This window comes from Aotus nancymaae, unplaced genomic scaffold (genome assembly GCF_030222135.1).
Source record: "Aotus nancymaae isolate 86718 unplaced genomic scaffold, 86718_ANA_hifiasm-v0.15.2.pri h1tg000007l, whole genome shotgun sequence".
Taxonomy (NCBI): Eukaryota; Metazoa; Chordata; class Mammalia; order Primates; family Aotidae; genus Aotus; species Aotus nancymaae.
The window spans coordinates 19,872,461-19,886,104 of NW_026988418.1; the positions used below are offsets into that span (position 1 = coordinate 19,872,461).

Sequence of the window (13,644 nt, forward strand, 5' to 3'; positions counted from 1 at the left end):
CCAGAAAAGATTAATTCAACAAACCGTTGATGATGGAGAATCGTAAAGGGAGAATCACATTTCTCACTTTAGTTCTCAGTCCCAAGGGAAAGGAAAAATACAATGTATCTGGGTCCTGTTTCTAAGGATGTAGACAGATGTATGGCTGTATTTTCTCTGGAGCTGATTGCTCCATCTACTGCAATAAAGTGCAGTTAACTAAAAATAGTTGATTGGAAATTTAATCTCTGATTCTTCTGTCACTTGGTTATCATCTTCAGCCTTTTTCAGGAGATCAGTGCCTCACCGTCTGGGAAAGGTAATTAATGAAGATAAAAGTGTAATTTCTGGCCTTTATGGGTAAATCAAAACTCCAATATCTAGAATAAAGACAGCAAAGAGGCCAGAGATGGGCTACAGAAGCTATTTATGGTTGAAATTAGCAGTGGCTGCCCTGTGCCCACAAGTTGCATGAAGAAGAGTGTCTGAGGGATAAAGCATCATTATTTTCCGAAAATTCAGGGCTTAGAGCCATGGGCCTCCTGAATACCCAACTCTACCAGTCCACGCAAGAATCTCCTGGCTGTTCTTTCTGCAGCATTGCCTACTGCATCCTCTTACTCTTTTTTAACCCTGAATTTCCTAGTCTTCCTTAATATCACACCACCATGCTTTTGTTCCTATTTCTAAATGTATTTCTCCTTCTTCTAGTGGTTCTACATCTGGCTTCTACCCAATAAATGTGGGTCTTTCCTAGGATTGTGTTCCTGGCTTTCTGCTGTGATCTCAGCTGCTTCAATAGCTTCAATTATTACCTCTGTGAAGATGACCTTCAAAGGGCATCTCTCTCTCTAGCTTTATCTTACCCCTTTCCCCTAACTGACCCAATTCCAATCTTCTGCTCACTCTCCCAACTGGAGATGTTATCAGCATGTCAAATTAACCAAGTCCTAAGGTCACACCCATTCCCACTCCTGTCCCAAACATCACTTCTCTTCCCTCTTAGACTCCTTCCTCTCCCTTATCCCATTGTCCATTCAACTTTTGCAAGGTCTCCCACATCTATCTTTTTCTCTGTATTTCCCTTGCATTGCCACCACCGTGGTTCAGGCCTCATCCTTACCTTGGTTAGAGAATTGACCAAGCTCACTTAAAATACTCTCATCAACCTCTAGCCAATTAACTGGAGTAAAAATTCCTCAGCATTTAGGGATCTTCACGATCTTGCCACAGTCTTCTTTTCCTGCTGTAGCCTCGTCTACTACCTTATATTCCATTCATCCAGCCAAACAGGTCTGCTCCACCTTTCCTGAAGACACTTCGTTGTTTTGAAGTCTCTAAAATTGTTGAATCAACTCCTTCTGCCTAGAGGGTCAGCCTCTTGGATGAAAATCTCATTCATCCCCTAAAGTAGAGCTGAAGTGCCAACTAGTGTACTGGGTTAGAGTTTGGCTCTTCGACTTAAGAGTCTTGTACAACTGAGCTCTCTGACTTCATCTATAAAAATGAAGATGATGACAAAACCAAAAGCAGGGTTGTTGTGAAAATTATGTGGGATGAGTGCTCTGTGAATGACGATGATGATGAAGCTTTGGCATAAGCCTCAGCCTTTAGTGCTCTTCCTCTGAACCCTTTAGACCTCTGACAATCTGCAGCATTTGATACGTTTTGTCCTGGAAGCTCTCCCCTCCCTAGTACCCACCTCCGTACTCTGTGTACTGCCCTGACTCTCTTCTTATTCTCAGACTAATGCTTTCTTTTCCTTGAGGGTCTAATCCTGTAGTCAGTCTTGTACTTGCCTTGAATTCCCTTTAGACCATTAAGATCCAAGAGTAAGATCTGTATCTTACACATCGCCTTATAGGCCAAGTTGCCTATCACAAAGCCTGCTTGTTGTAAGGGAGGTATCACTCAGCACCTTCCTACACACAGCATGTGATCACCATCATACAAACCACTGATGCACACTGTCAGTCTTAGGCAATCATCTGCCCAGTGGTCTAGATGTTTTGTCTTCTTCCAAACATTTAGCTCTCCAAGCCCAGTAACTAAAAGCTTTTATAGCTAGCTAAATAAAGAGCACCCTCCATAGCACAGGCCGGAGCAGGCCTTCATTAGCATCTGTTAAAGCACTTAGGCTTGAAAGCCAAACAGACTCAGGTTTTAATTCCTGATCCCCCATTCACTAAGCAGAGTAACCTCAGGCTAGTCACTTCACCCTTATAAGCCTCAATGTCTTCCCTCATTTGTCAAATGCAGTAAATAATACCAATCTCACATAGCTGTTGAAGAGGGTTTAAGATAAGACATAAGTTTCTGGTCCATTAAATAGCTCATAAACGTTATTTGATTCTCCACACCATCCCCAACACACCCTGCCCCTCACAGAAAGTATTTCTCGGCCTCCTAAACGTTATCATTTGAAATGGAGAATATCATCACCTTCATATTAGATACGTTTTTCAAATAGTCATGAATCCCTAAGAGCTATACCTAAGGAAGAATTTCTGCTGTTCTCACTTCTTCCAGGACATGAGAGCGAGTGCAGGTGGTGGAGAAAGGGAACAAATGATAATTTAGTGCAATCTCCGTGCCTGTGTTTGTTAAATCACGAATAGATTCCCCCTCCCTGTTCCCCCAGGGATAAGAAGGTCTCAAAAGAACTCTGTAGCCATCTGATCAGAGGACAACACAGTTGAAAGATTAATGTGGCCCCTCTCTGTTGGTGGTCTTGGTAATTGCACAGATGTAGCGGATTGTAAACTGGGGGACTGGGTCTCCCACTAACGCACCACTGGGCCAGCACAACTGCACTTTTTTCAGAGTTGAAAACTCGACTAGCCTTTAATGAGGAGGCAATGTTGGGGAACCTTGTTTTCTTGGCAGGGTTCTTGTAGATAAAGGGAGATGGAGGGGTGGGGAGGAACTAATGAAGTCCAGATGTGGGCAAACTGAAGCCTGATACTGAATAAACAAGTCTTGCAGGTACTAAGCTCTTCTTCTTGTCTCTCCAGCAAGAAATTTGCATGTGGTACAGAGCGTGTTCCCATGTGCCTCCTGGCACATAGCTGAGATTTTAAAGAAAACAGGACATTTTTCTCTGCTCCATGAATCCTCTGATATCTTTTGGCCTAATGCTTTTGGTTTTCTGCCCCCAGCTTATGGCCTCTTCAGTGATTTTTCACAAACATATATTGAGCACCAAGGTCTATGTCTCACATTAGCAATACCAAATCAAGTCAGATCTAACTCTCCCCTGTGCAGCTAACAGGGTAGCCAAGAAATAGACAAGTAAACAGACATGGCAATCAGCCGGTAACTACAGTCACAGAGGTGGATCGAGTTCTCTGTGACCTTTGGAAGGTGAGGGAGGAGACAGCTGAGGAATGCTTCCTGGAGAAAGTACCTACCATGTGCCCAGAGGAAAAGACCTGGCCTCTGTCTTCAGCAACCTATTTTATAGCTTTTTTTTTTTTTTTTAAGACGGAGTCTTGCCCTGTCGCCCAGGTTAGAGTGCAGTGGTGCAATCTTTGCTCACTGCAACATCCATTTCCTGGATTCAAGCGATTCTTCTGCCTCGGCCTCCCAAGTAGCTGGGACTACAGGTGCGCACCACCATGCCCAGCTAATTTTTATATTTTTAGTAGAGACGGGGTTTCACCATGTTGACCAGGCAGGTCTCGGACTCCTAACCTCAAGTGATCTGCCCGCCTCAACCTCCCTGAGTGCTGGGATTACAGGTATGAGCCACCATGCCCAGCCTAAGACGGTATTTATTAAAGGTGTTATTTGCCTGCCCCAGGTGGGGCAGCTGCTAAGTTTCATGACAAGAGACACAAGCAGCTGGTTGGGCTGAGGTTCATCACTGTGTCCCCAGCACCTGACACATCAGAGGCACTTGATAAGTAATTGTGGAAGGAAGGAAGGCTGCAGAAGACAGCAACAGGATTCAGAGGACTCCGGGTCTGGTCATGCCACTACTTAGTTATGAGAGAGTCACTTGATATCCTTGAACCCCAGCTGACTTAGCCGTAAGAATCCACTTCCCAGCATTCTCTTCTTCTACCACAGACAAAGAAGAACGTGCACATAAAAGCCACACTGTAAACTGTACAACACTGCAGAAATATGAAAGATGATTCATTCTCATCACACACATCCTATCACGTGATTTGACAACCAAAACAAGCCTATAGCTTTGGTGAACTATTGTGACCAATTTATAGAAAGGGAAAGTATAGCTCCAAGGGGTCCAATGGCTCTTCTGTGAGTGAAGGGCAAATCACAGAACGAGTAAGCCGGGAAGTTGGGACATGTACCTAAGGCAAATGATGCCAAAGTTTGATTTTTTTTCTCTAGCTAGGAATATTGTTACAGAAGTCAGATTCAAGCAGGATAGCAGTTTTACGGCTAGGGAGAGAAGGGGATTCACCCATGACTCAACCACGCATCAATTCCTAGATTTTTTTGTTTTTTTGAGATGAAATCTCGCTCTGTCACCCAGGCTGTAATGCAGTGGCACAATCTCAGCTCACTGCAACCTTTGCCTCCCAGGTTCAAGCAACTCTTCCGCCTCAGCCTCCAGAGTAGCTGGGACTACAAGCGCACCCCGCCATGCCAGCTAATTTTTGTATTTTTAGTAGAGGTGGGGTTTTGGCCAGACTGGTCTCGAACTCCTGACCTCATGATCCGCCCACCTCAGCCTCCCAAAGTACTGGGATTATAGGTGTGAGCCACTGCACCTGGCCCAGTTCCTAGATATTAAGAATCTGTATAAACCCCTTTTAGGGTCTGAGCGAAGCAAGCACTGAGCCCATGTGTATTTAAAATGAATACTTAGCATTGCTTCCAATTTTAAATCTTTGCCCATGATACTCTTTGTAATAGAGTGCAAGACAAAATTGAGAGATAGGAGATGATATTTTACTGTTTGCTCCTAGTCTTATTGCTGCTAGAGTCATTAAGCCTTTGCAAGGCAGGGATAGGAACCATTGCTTTGTGGATTTGGAAGGAATTCCTGTTATGCTATAATTCCAGAATCTGAGATACATCTGAAAAAGAGGTCAACATGACTAGGTTTTTCCATATCTCCTGCCATTGAAAGGTGTCTGCTTTCTCCATAACGCCTGATGATTTGCATCCCTAAACTACACTGGTCTACTCCGCTGCCATTCCATTCCTTTGTTGTGGGGATCATCTAGATGGAAGCAGGGGCATCCAAATCAGTCACGGCCTCTCTTGCTGTTTTAAACAAACCTGACATTCAGCAGGAGAAGGTTCAAGATAGCAAGCAGCAGGATGATGGGTCAACTTCCAACTCTGGGGCCCTCCACCCTCCACGACTGTCACTCCTGCCCACTCATCAGAACTGGGTTCTGGATGGGGCCAGCTGAGAAAGTGGGATATGTGTCATCGTCATTGTTGCTGTTGTTAAATTTAAATTCTCTAGCTTTTCCAGAACTGAGCATAAAAAAGTAATTTATTCCCTCCACCTCTGAGGTCTTTGTTTTTACCTTTTTCTGTGAGTACCCTTGGTAGTTATGACAGGTAAGCAGGCTAGTAGGCTTCATTAGGAGCCCCCAATTCACATGTGCCTCCAGCTGAAATGCAACAGCAGTTAGACCAAGAGGTAAAAAAGTCCTATTGCAAAGAGGAGTACGAGTCAAGAGACCTGGGTTCTAATTAAATAACTACAAGAAAAGAGTGGGAGATGTGTAGCTAAGGCTGGGGTTCCTTTCCTGACTATATTTTTGCCACATATAATGTCTGGCTGTCACTTCACCATTTTTTGACTCTGTTTACTCCCTTAAAATAAAAATGGCTAATATTTACTGGGCATACCATATGTATCAGGCATTGAGTTACTTCATATACATTAGCTCATTTAATTCTCAAAACCTCAGTAAGTAGACGTACTATCTCCATGTAACAGATGTATTTCCTGAGGCGCCATGAGGTTCATTTGCCACATGGTCCACAGCGGAGGGGTTCAGGTCTGAACCAGGGTACGTGTCTTTAACCCTGTGCTAAACTGAAAACTGTAAGAATACTTAGCTCTTGGGGTTTCTTCAAGGGTGAAATGCATCCACATTGTTCATGTGTCTCTCCCATACACAATAGCACTGGACAATAAATAACAATTATTGCAGTAATTTCTTTGCTTATGTTTCTCTGGAGCTATAGGAAAGCACCGTCTAACCCATTTTGCTGCCATTGTATGGGTGGGGGATGCAATATAGTTGCTCATTGCATAACAAAGCCACAGCACATGACTGTCTCAAGAAAACCTGGGAGGTCAGAAAGCACAGTAATTAAAATATCAACATGACACAAGGAAAGGGGCAAGAAGTTCTCAAAAGCACATTTTTCTGAAAACTGCTGGCATCCCTTAAGGAGAAAAGGATTGGCCTTGGCAAGCAGCAAGCGAAGAGCTGCTGACCTGAAGCTTTGCTTGAGGAAGGAAGGATGGGAGGAGACACATAAACTCCAAAGAAGCTACTTTAGCATTTTCCTTTGCCCATCCTGGGACCAGGTCAGAAAACCAGAACCGCTCCCAACTAAAAGACTCTGCACGGTCCAGTGAGCCCACTGCTGCAAAGTGCAATTCCAGGGCATTATGGCATTCATTTGATTCCTACAGCGATCCCCAAGGGAATCCAAACAGCAATCTCATTTTACAGATGAGGAAAATGAGAGTTAGAGAAATCAATGATCCACCTAATTCACATAGCTAGGAGAGACTCTCACAGGGGTCTCTTTCCATTGCCCTGTACCTTGAAGCAGCCCCCTAGGCAAGCTGGGAATAATGCCACAGAGAGTGACAAGCGTGTGACATTCCTGTCCCTGTGCTTTTCTTATCTCACTGCACTCTTGGGTATAGTGGGTTCCTTTGAAGCATTCAATGAACTGATCCTCCAACTTTCAAAAACACCTGTTCAAACCTCAGTACGTGATACTGTGCAATTTATTTGCCTTCCATGACAAACACCTTTTTCAGGGAAAGCCATTCTTCCTAAAGAACTCAAGCCCACAACTGTCAATTTGGAGCACATAGGAAAACTAGACCTTTCATTTTTCAGTTTCTGAACACAAAGATCCTTAGTCCACCTTTAAGAAACTACTACGGTTGCCAAATGGACTGTTTTTCTTTTAAAGGTTGGAAAGAATTCTACTAGCCTCCCTTCCCCCTCCCCAAATTCAAGCTGTTGATTGTGTGCCTGGTTTACGATGTTATTAAAAAACAAAGAGGGGTCTCAAAGTTTACAACCAACCTCCAGAGTGGGCAAGTCAAAAGAAAACTACATGAAATGTGGTACATGTGACATCAGCAGCTTACATTTGATCCAGAGTAGGCGAGATAAGCTAACTGCCTATCCCCTTGAGCAGTTCATTTAGACAGATTAGCCGTCCTGAACTGTAAGTCTGAGAGTTGGAAAGGGGGCTTTGAAATCAGCCAGACACAGGCTGAACCCAAATTTTTTGTAGTTGTAGACTTTGGGCATGTCATTTAACTCTCCCATCTGTATAATGGTGAAATACATCCACGATAGCACTTATACCTTCCTTCTTGGCTAAATACAGGCCAGAGAAAGTTGGCTTCTACTTGGTATAAGTCTCTGTTGGCTCATTCTATAATATGGCAATACAGGAAGAAGTCAGACAGGACCCACCATAGCAGAGTCCAGACACTTACCGCGAGGATGGCAATGACGATCCCCACGGCGCAGAGCACAGCGTCATTTATTGTCTCACCAGTTTTCAGCGGGTACTTGATGCTCTCATCATTGCAGTAAAACCCTCGGTGGTAAGGCTTGATGGTGCTTGTCTCGATAATGAGGAAGGGGAGGCCCGCTGGTCCAGGTGGAACCACGGCATACACCAGGAAAAAAAAAAAAGAAAGGGGGAAACATCAATGCAAGAAAGTCAGAGAGGAACCCCAAGCAAAGACCACCCCAAATAACACTAAGAGTAATAATCATTCCTTCCATTTGTAGAGATCTACAGCCTATAGAGAGCTTTTGCCATGCACATCCCCTTCCTCCTTTCCACACTCCTGTGAGGAGAGAGTCATTATCCTCTTCTCTTGCCCAAGAGCTCAGAGGCAGGCAGTGAAAGAGCCAGAGCAGGAGTTTTCCCACTGTTCTACAATACCCTGCTAAAAATTAAAGCCTGAATCGTAACGTTTACTAATGTAGCCCCAAATCGAATGATACCCCTTTATGCCTCCGAGGGCATTCATTTCTTAGCTCTTAACTATTTCCCCTTTGAGAAGTTCACAAAGGCTGTGCTGTCTGGGATAGTGAAGGCCTTGGAGTCAGAAAACCTGGATGTGAAGCCCAGAGGCACCACTTCCTAGTGATGTGAACCCTGGTTCCCACTCCATCCTCCTGGGCCCCGGGTTTTTCCCACAGTGAAATGAGCTGTGGTGACTAAAGGAGATCAGTGCACACACAACCTCTAGCACAGTGCCTGGTGCATCGCAGCTGTTTCATGAATGTCATTTTCCAGACTTTTCTTTCACTGTTCAGAGAGCTACCAATAAGAGTGAGCAGAGCTGAGCTCGGCCCTGCTGCCTGCAGACCTGGATGGGGGGCCCAGGGCACCCGGGAGCACCAAGTGGCCCTTGCAGCTGCTGCTGGTTATCAGTGGTCAGCTCAGATCCTGTTCTCTCAAAGGTCATGGCAAATGGATCCCACCACCTGCCAAGAAAAGTCCCTCAAAACCTTGACTCAGAAAGCAAAGGCCCATGATAACTCTTGTTTGGATGCTACAACAGCCTCCTAATCAGTCTCATGGCCCCCACTGCCTTCTATATATAGCCACCAGTTTGCTTCCTGAGGTGCTTGGACCATGAGCACCATGTCACACTCTTGCTGTGACAACCATGAGCATGTCACAGCCTTGCTAAAGCCTCTTCCATGGCTCCCCATGACACAGGGTGAAATAAAGTCTCTAAATACGACCTTAGGCATTCCCCTGACCTGGACATCTCTTCCGCTTCATGTTCTGCTACTCCTTTTCAGTAAGCCTCCAAGAAACCAATACACAGTGACTGTGGGTTCATGCTATTCTTTTAGACCAAAATACCTTTTCCTCCCAAACTACCCAGCTGCAATATCAAGCTCCAATGCCACTTTGCAAAGTTAAAGGACTAGCTCTTCTACAACCTTGGAACTAGGGAAGATGACAAAAAAAACACAGTGGCCTTTCAGCTGGAACTGCCGTCTTTTAGTAATTCACCAAAATGATGAACACAAAGAGAAAGAGGAGAGGTACCCGATAGATGTTCTCTAGGCTTTTTAGAAATCATGGAGTAGTTTTTTTGGCCATGTATATGCGAATCTATGAGAAAGGTGATATTGCAGACATCTAAGGGAATGGGTACTGTTCAAAAAAGAATGCCCACAAGTGTTACCATGGCGAAACTGGAAGTTTCAGTGTTCCTCAGTATGCTGTTGGCATTGCCGTAAACAAACAAGTTAAGGGCAAGACTCTTGCCAAGAGACTTAATGTGCATATTGAGCACATTAAGCACTCCAAGAGTTGAGATAGCTTCCTTTCCTTCTACATGAAGGAAAATGATCAGAAAAAGAAAGACGCCAAAGAGAAGGGAACCTGCGTTCAACTGAAGCACCAGCCTGCTCTACCCAGAGAAGTGAACTTTGTAAGAACCAATGGGAAGGAGCCTCAGCTGCTGGAACCTATTCCCTATGAATTCAGGGCATAGTAGGTGTTAAAAAAAATTGAATAAATAAAAGATCTCTGGACTGTAAAACACACACACACACACACACACAATGGATAATAACAGCCATTATTGAGTGCACACTCACAATGTGTTAGTTACTGTATATCCATTTTTGCATTGAAGCATTACTTAAGCACTATCATCCATCTTCAAGTGGAGGGAACAGAGACTCAGAGAGAATGCTGAGCTCATTCAGGGTAGCTGAGTCCACCTCCAAATGCTTAAATCCCTAATTTAACTTTGCAAATTGATTTCATCCAAATGTGAATTTCATTAGCTGAAAAATCCCAAGATAAACAGTTGTTTAAAAGATAAAATCCCACTTTTTAATGTTTTTCAAGAATTAAATTCATGTCATATTGCTCGAAGTCCCAGACTACCTCTTAAAAAAAAAAAATAACATGAACTCCGCAATTTTTCAATCACTTTGCTCCAGACCGGCAGTGATAAAAATGCTCACTTTCTAAAAAGTGTATTTATGTATCACTGTGCATACACACATGGATTTATTTGGTTTTATTCTTTGGATTTATTTGAATTCTATGGCTATTTATTTTGTGACCTATAACTGCTTCCTGCTAGAACAACAATTTACTTTATCAAATTCATACTGGTGCTTTGAAAAGAAAGAACAGCAACACACCGCAGTATTGTGCCTGACCTTCTCAAAGTAAACACAGAGGGGCCCTGACAGGCAATAGCCATTAGGTTTCAAAACTTTGTCTCTACAATGGCGAGAGGGGGCAGGGAAAGGCAGTGGAAAAACATTCTGGCTTAGAAACAATCTTTAGGGGTTACGGGCCTGGGAGAGATCTCATATGGTTCCGAACCATCTGCATGCCACTGCCTAAACATTTTGAAAAGCAACCAAGTTGGCTATGAAAAGTAGCTGAGAAGCCAGCAGTATGATATTATTAATAGTCTGCTTTTAAAGTTCCACATATTGAGATTTAAAAGTTGAGCTGCAGTCTCTCTGGTGCCTAGGAGCCAAAGTGTTGCTAATAAACTCAGGAAGGGAACAGACCCCAAGTTCCTTACATTTGCACTCCACTCTTAGGCCTCCAGCTTCTATTTTTAATAGTGTTCACATGATAGGCCTGTAAAACATATGTTTCTATGGACAATAAAACACATATAAAAGAGCTTTGGATTTAGACAGAACTGGGTTAATGATCTTGACGCTGCTCCCTACTACTTGAGTAAGTTATTTCACATCTCCAAAACTCATTTTCTTTTCTGTTTAATGGGAAGAATGAAATCTAACTTCAGGATGGTTGGGATTATATAATAACTTAAAGCATTCATTCATTCATTCATTCATTCATTCACACATATTTATTGAGTCTTAACTGTATATATTAAGTTACAAGGAATACAAAGATGACCCAGACCCTGCCCTCAAGAAGCTTACAATCCAGTGGAGGAAGACACATATCATCAAAATCAGTCCAGAAGAAAGTCAAGGCAACAGCATTGAGTAATGTCAGCATAGAGTCCGGAGCACACTGTGGACATTCAATGAATGTTAAAAAGAGAAGGGAAAAAAAGCCTCACACAGCAGGCAAGGGAAGAAAAATCTGTCTGGTCAGTCCTTTGCCATCTTTTAAACTGAGAACGGTCCAAATCCTTTTTCCTCTTTCTTTGCCTATGGCTTGGGGAGGGTTTCCGGCTCTGATTATGTGGATGAAGACCACAGACAGACAAGAAGTTGGAGCTGAATATGTTCTGTTTATTTTCTTGAAAGGCATGGAGATGGCATTTACAAAACCCAATGGCTTTTTTTGTCTCCCCTAAAAACTTGTGGTATTATTGAGGGTGATGCCAGTCAAATCTTGATTTTGATCCAGGAAGAAAGTAATCACAAATTTCCTTCAGTTGATGGGAAAAGCATAAACATCCCCCCCAGCTAGGCTAAGAGGTATAACACTGTACCTTGCCCTTCCAGGACACAAAGAGGCAGTTCTTCTCCAACAAACTTTATTTCCAATACCATCACCATCTTTATTACCAACCACTATAGTCTCTTATCACTTCATTTCGAGAAATTTCCCAGTGCTAGACACTGAGATTCTAGAAGTGAATACGTCATAATACCTGTGAGAAGTTCACGGCGTTGTAAGACAGTCAAAAAAGCAAGAACACTGAATTATTTCTAATGTGATGACTGACATATGCATAGAGTACACCAGGGACACAAAGACCATTCTGCTAGGGTCATTTAAAATGTCCAACAGAGGATAGGAGAATTCCGTTAACCCCTATGTGAGTAGAAGGGGTTTCTAGAGTCCACGGGCTAAGTACAATCATAAAGAAATCAGTGTGGTTTAGGGATTTTAATACTGGCAGTCACAAAACTTATGGCTACTAAAGAAATACAATTTTGAAGTTTGCTACAGAGCTAAAAGAGATGAAGGGAAGAAAGGGGGAAATAGCACAGAGAATAATAATAATAGGTAACATTTACTAAACGGTTATTATGTGCCCAAACTGTCTTGAGGATCCCCACATAAACTGTTGTAGACTGACAAACCTGGCTGCCTATCATGATCTAGGCACTGACTGGGCTACTGAAACGAAAGAGGCCAAGTTTCAACCTTCAAGTGGCCCAAAGGCTAATCGGATAAACAGTCATAAAAACTAATACATTAAGCCACCCTAAGGTTCAAAGAGATTAAAGTGAATTACCAGTCACTCTACAAGTAAGTTATGGAACTGAACAGGTTTCAAATGATCTGACTCTTGATCTTGGGTGCTTTCTATAAAGTAAGTGAATCATTCTTCAGAGAAGGAATCATCTATGCGTATTAGTAAATGAATCGAAGCTCAGCAAGTCTCATGGCCTTGGATGAAAAAGACACTGTTCAGAACAATCAAGGCAACAGCACTGGCTCATGTTCACAGAACATTCTCTGTGTATCACACATGTGCTAGGTAACTAATTTCATCAAACTCTGAAGGCAATAGCCTAGAGTTTAAATTTATCCGTAATAAAAGGAGCATTACGAAATTTTTGCAAAGCGTGACCTCCCCCCAAAAATATCTGGCGAGTGCAGACCCAGACCCAGACCCAAGCATTTCTCCTTCCTTTAATCAAGGATCAATTAACTTCCTATACCTCTGGGGATTTCTTGGGATGTGTAGGTTGCAGAGGAGGCGAAATACGAACTCACTGACAAACACTTAATGGGCATAAAATCAAAGCATGAAGAAAGGCCCCTGTGTTGCGTTCAGACCTTTGAAACTTCTCTGGCTTTGAAAAACTAACACTGGGGCAGGTTGGGTGGTTTGGGGGTGGAGTGTAAAAAAACACAGACTAAGTTTTCATGGCCCACCCATTGATAAACTCATGTGGGAAGTGTTACCCAAGTGACCTGGCCCCAAAGCCCTTCTCCCTGCAGCCACAGTTCACCTTTGCACAAAATTAAACACAGTCTCCTTCTCACAAAGTGCTTTTTAGAAAACCCTTGGTGAGGGTAAGAAGAGAATGAGGGGAAAGGTGAAGAAGGAATCTTTGCAGTTTTGCCTGACCAAAATCAGAGCACCAGAAAAGGACTTTTATGTCTCCTACATACCAAGTCCTTCATGTCCTTTTCCAGAATTGTTCAATTTTCCACTCAAACCAATCTGCAGTCATTATAAAGTAAGTGAAGTCCAGGATCTGCCAGAATAATAATTAAACTAACATCTGCAGAAAGCCTACACATCTAACCACAAAATAATACTCGTTGCACAAAAGTAGGCATCTGATATAACATAATTGCTCAAACTGGGCAGCTATTAGAACTCTGTAACAAGGCCAGCTGTGGTGGCTCATTTCTGTAATCCTAGCCCTTTGGAAGGCCAAGGTGGGTGCATTGCTTGGCCTCATAAGTTCAAGACCAGCCCTGGCAACATGATGAAATTCTATCTCTACCAAA

General features: G+C 43.1%; 1 protein-coding gene across 1 annotated transcript in view; it reads right to left on the reverse strand.

The window, feature by feature from the left end:
* PLPP3 (phospholipid phosphatase 3) overlaps nucleotides 1-13,644 on the reverse strand; it is an 87,079-nt gene that overhangs the window by 36,530 nt on the left and 36,905 nt on the right. The window contains exon 2 of the mRNA XM_012442668.3: nucleotides 7,673-7,830. Within this exon, the coding sequence (XP_012298091.1) occupies nucleotides 7,673-7,830 (158 nt within the window). The remainder of the gene's footprint in view (nucleotides 1-7,672; nucleotides 7,831-13,644) is intronic.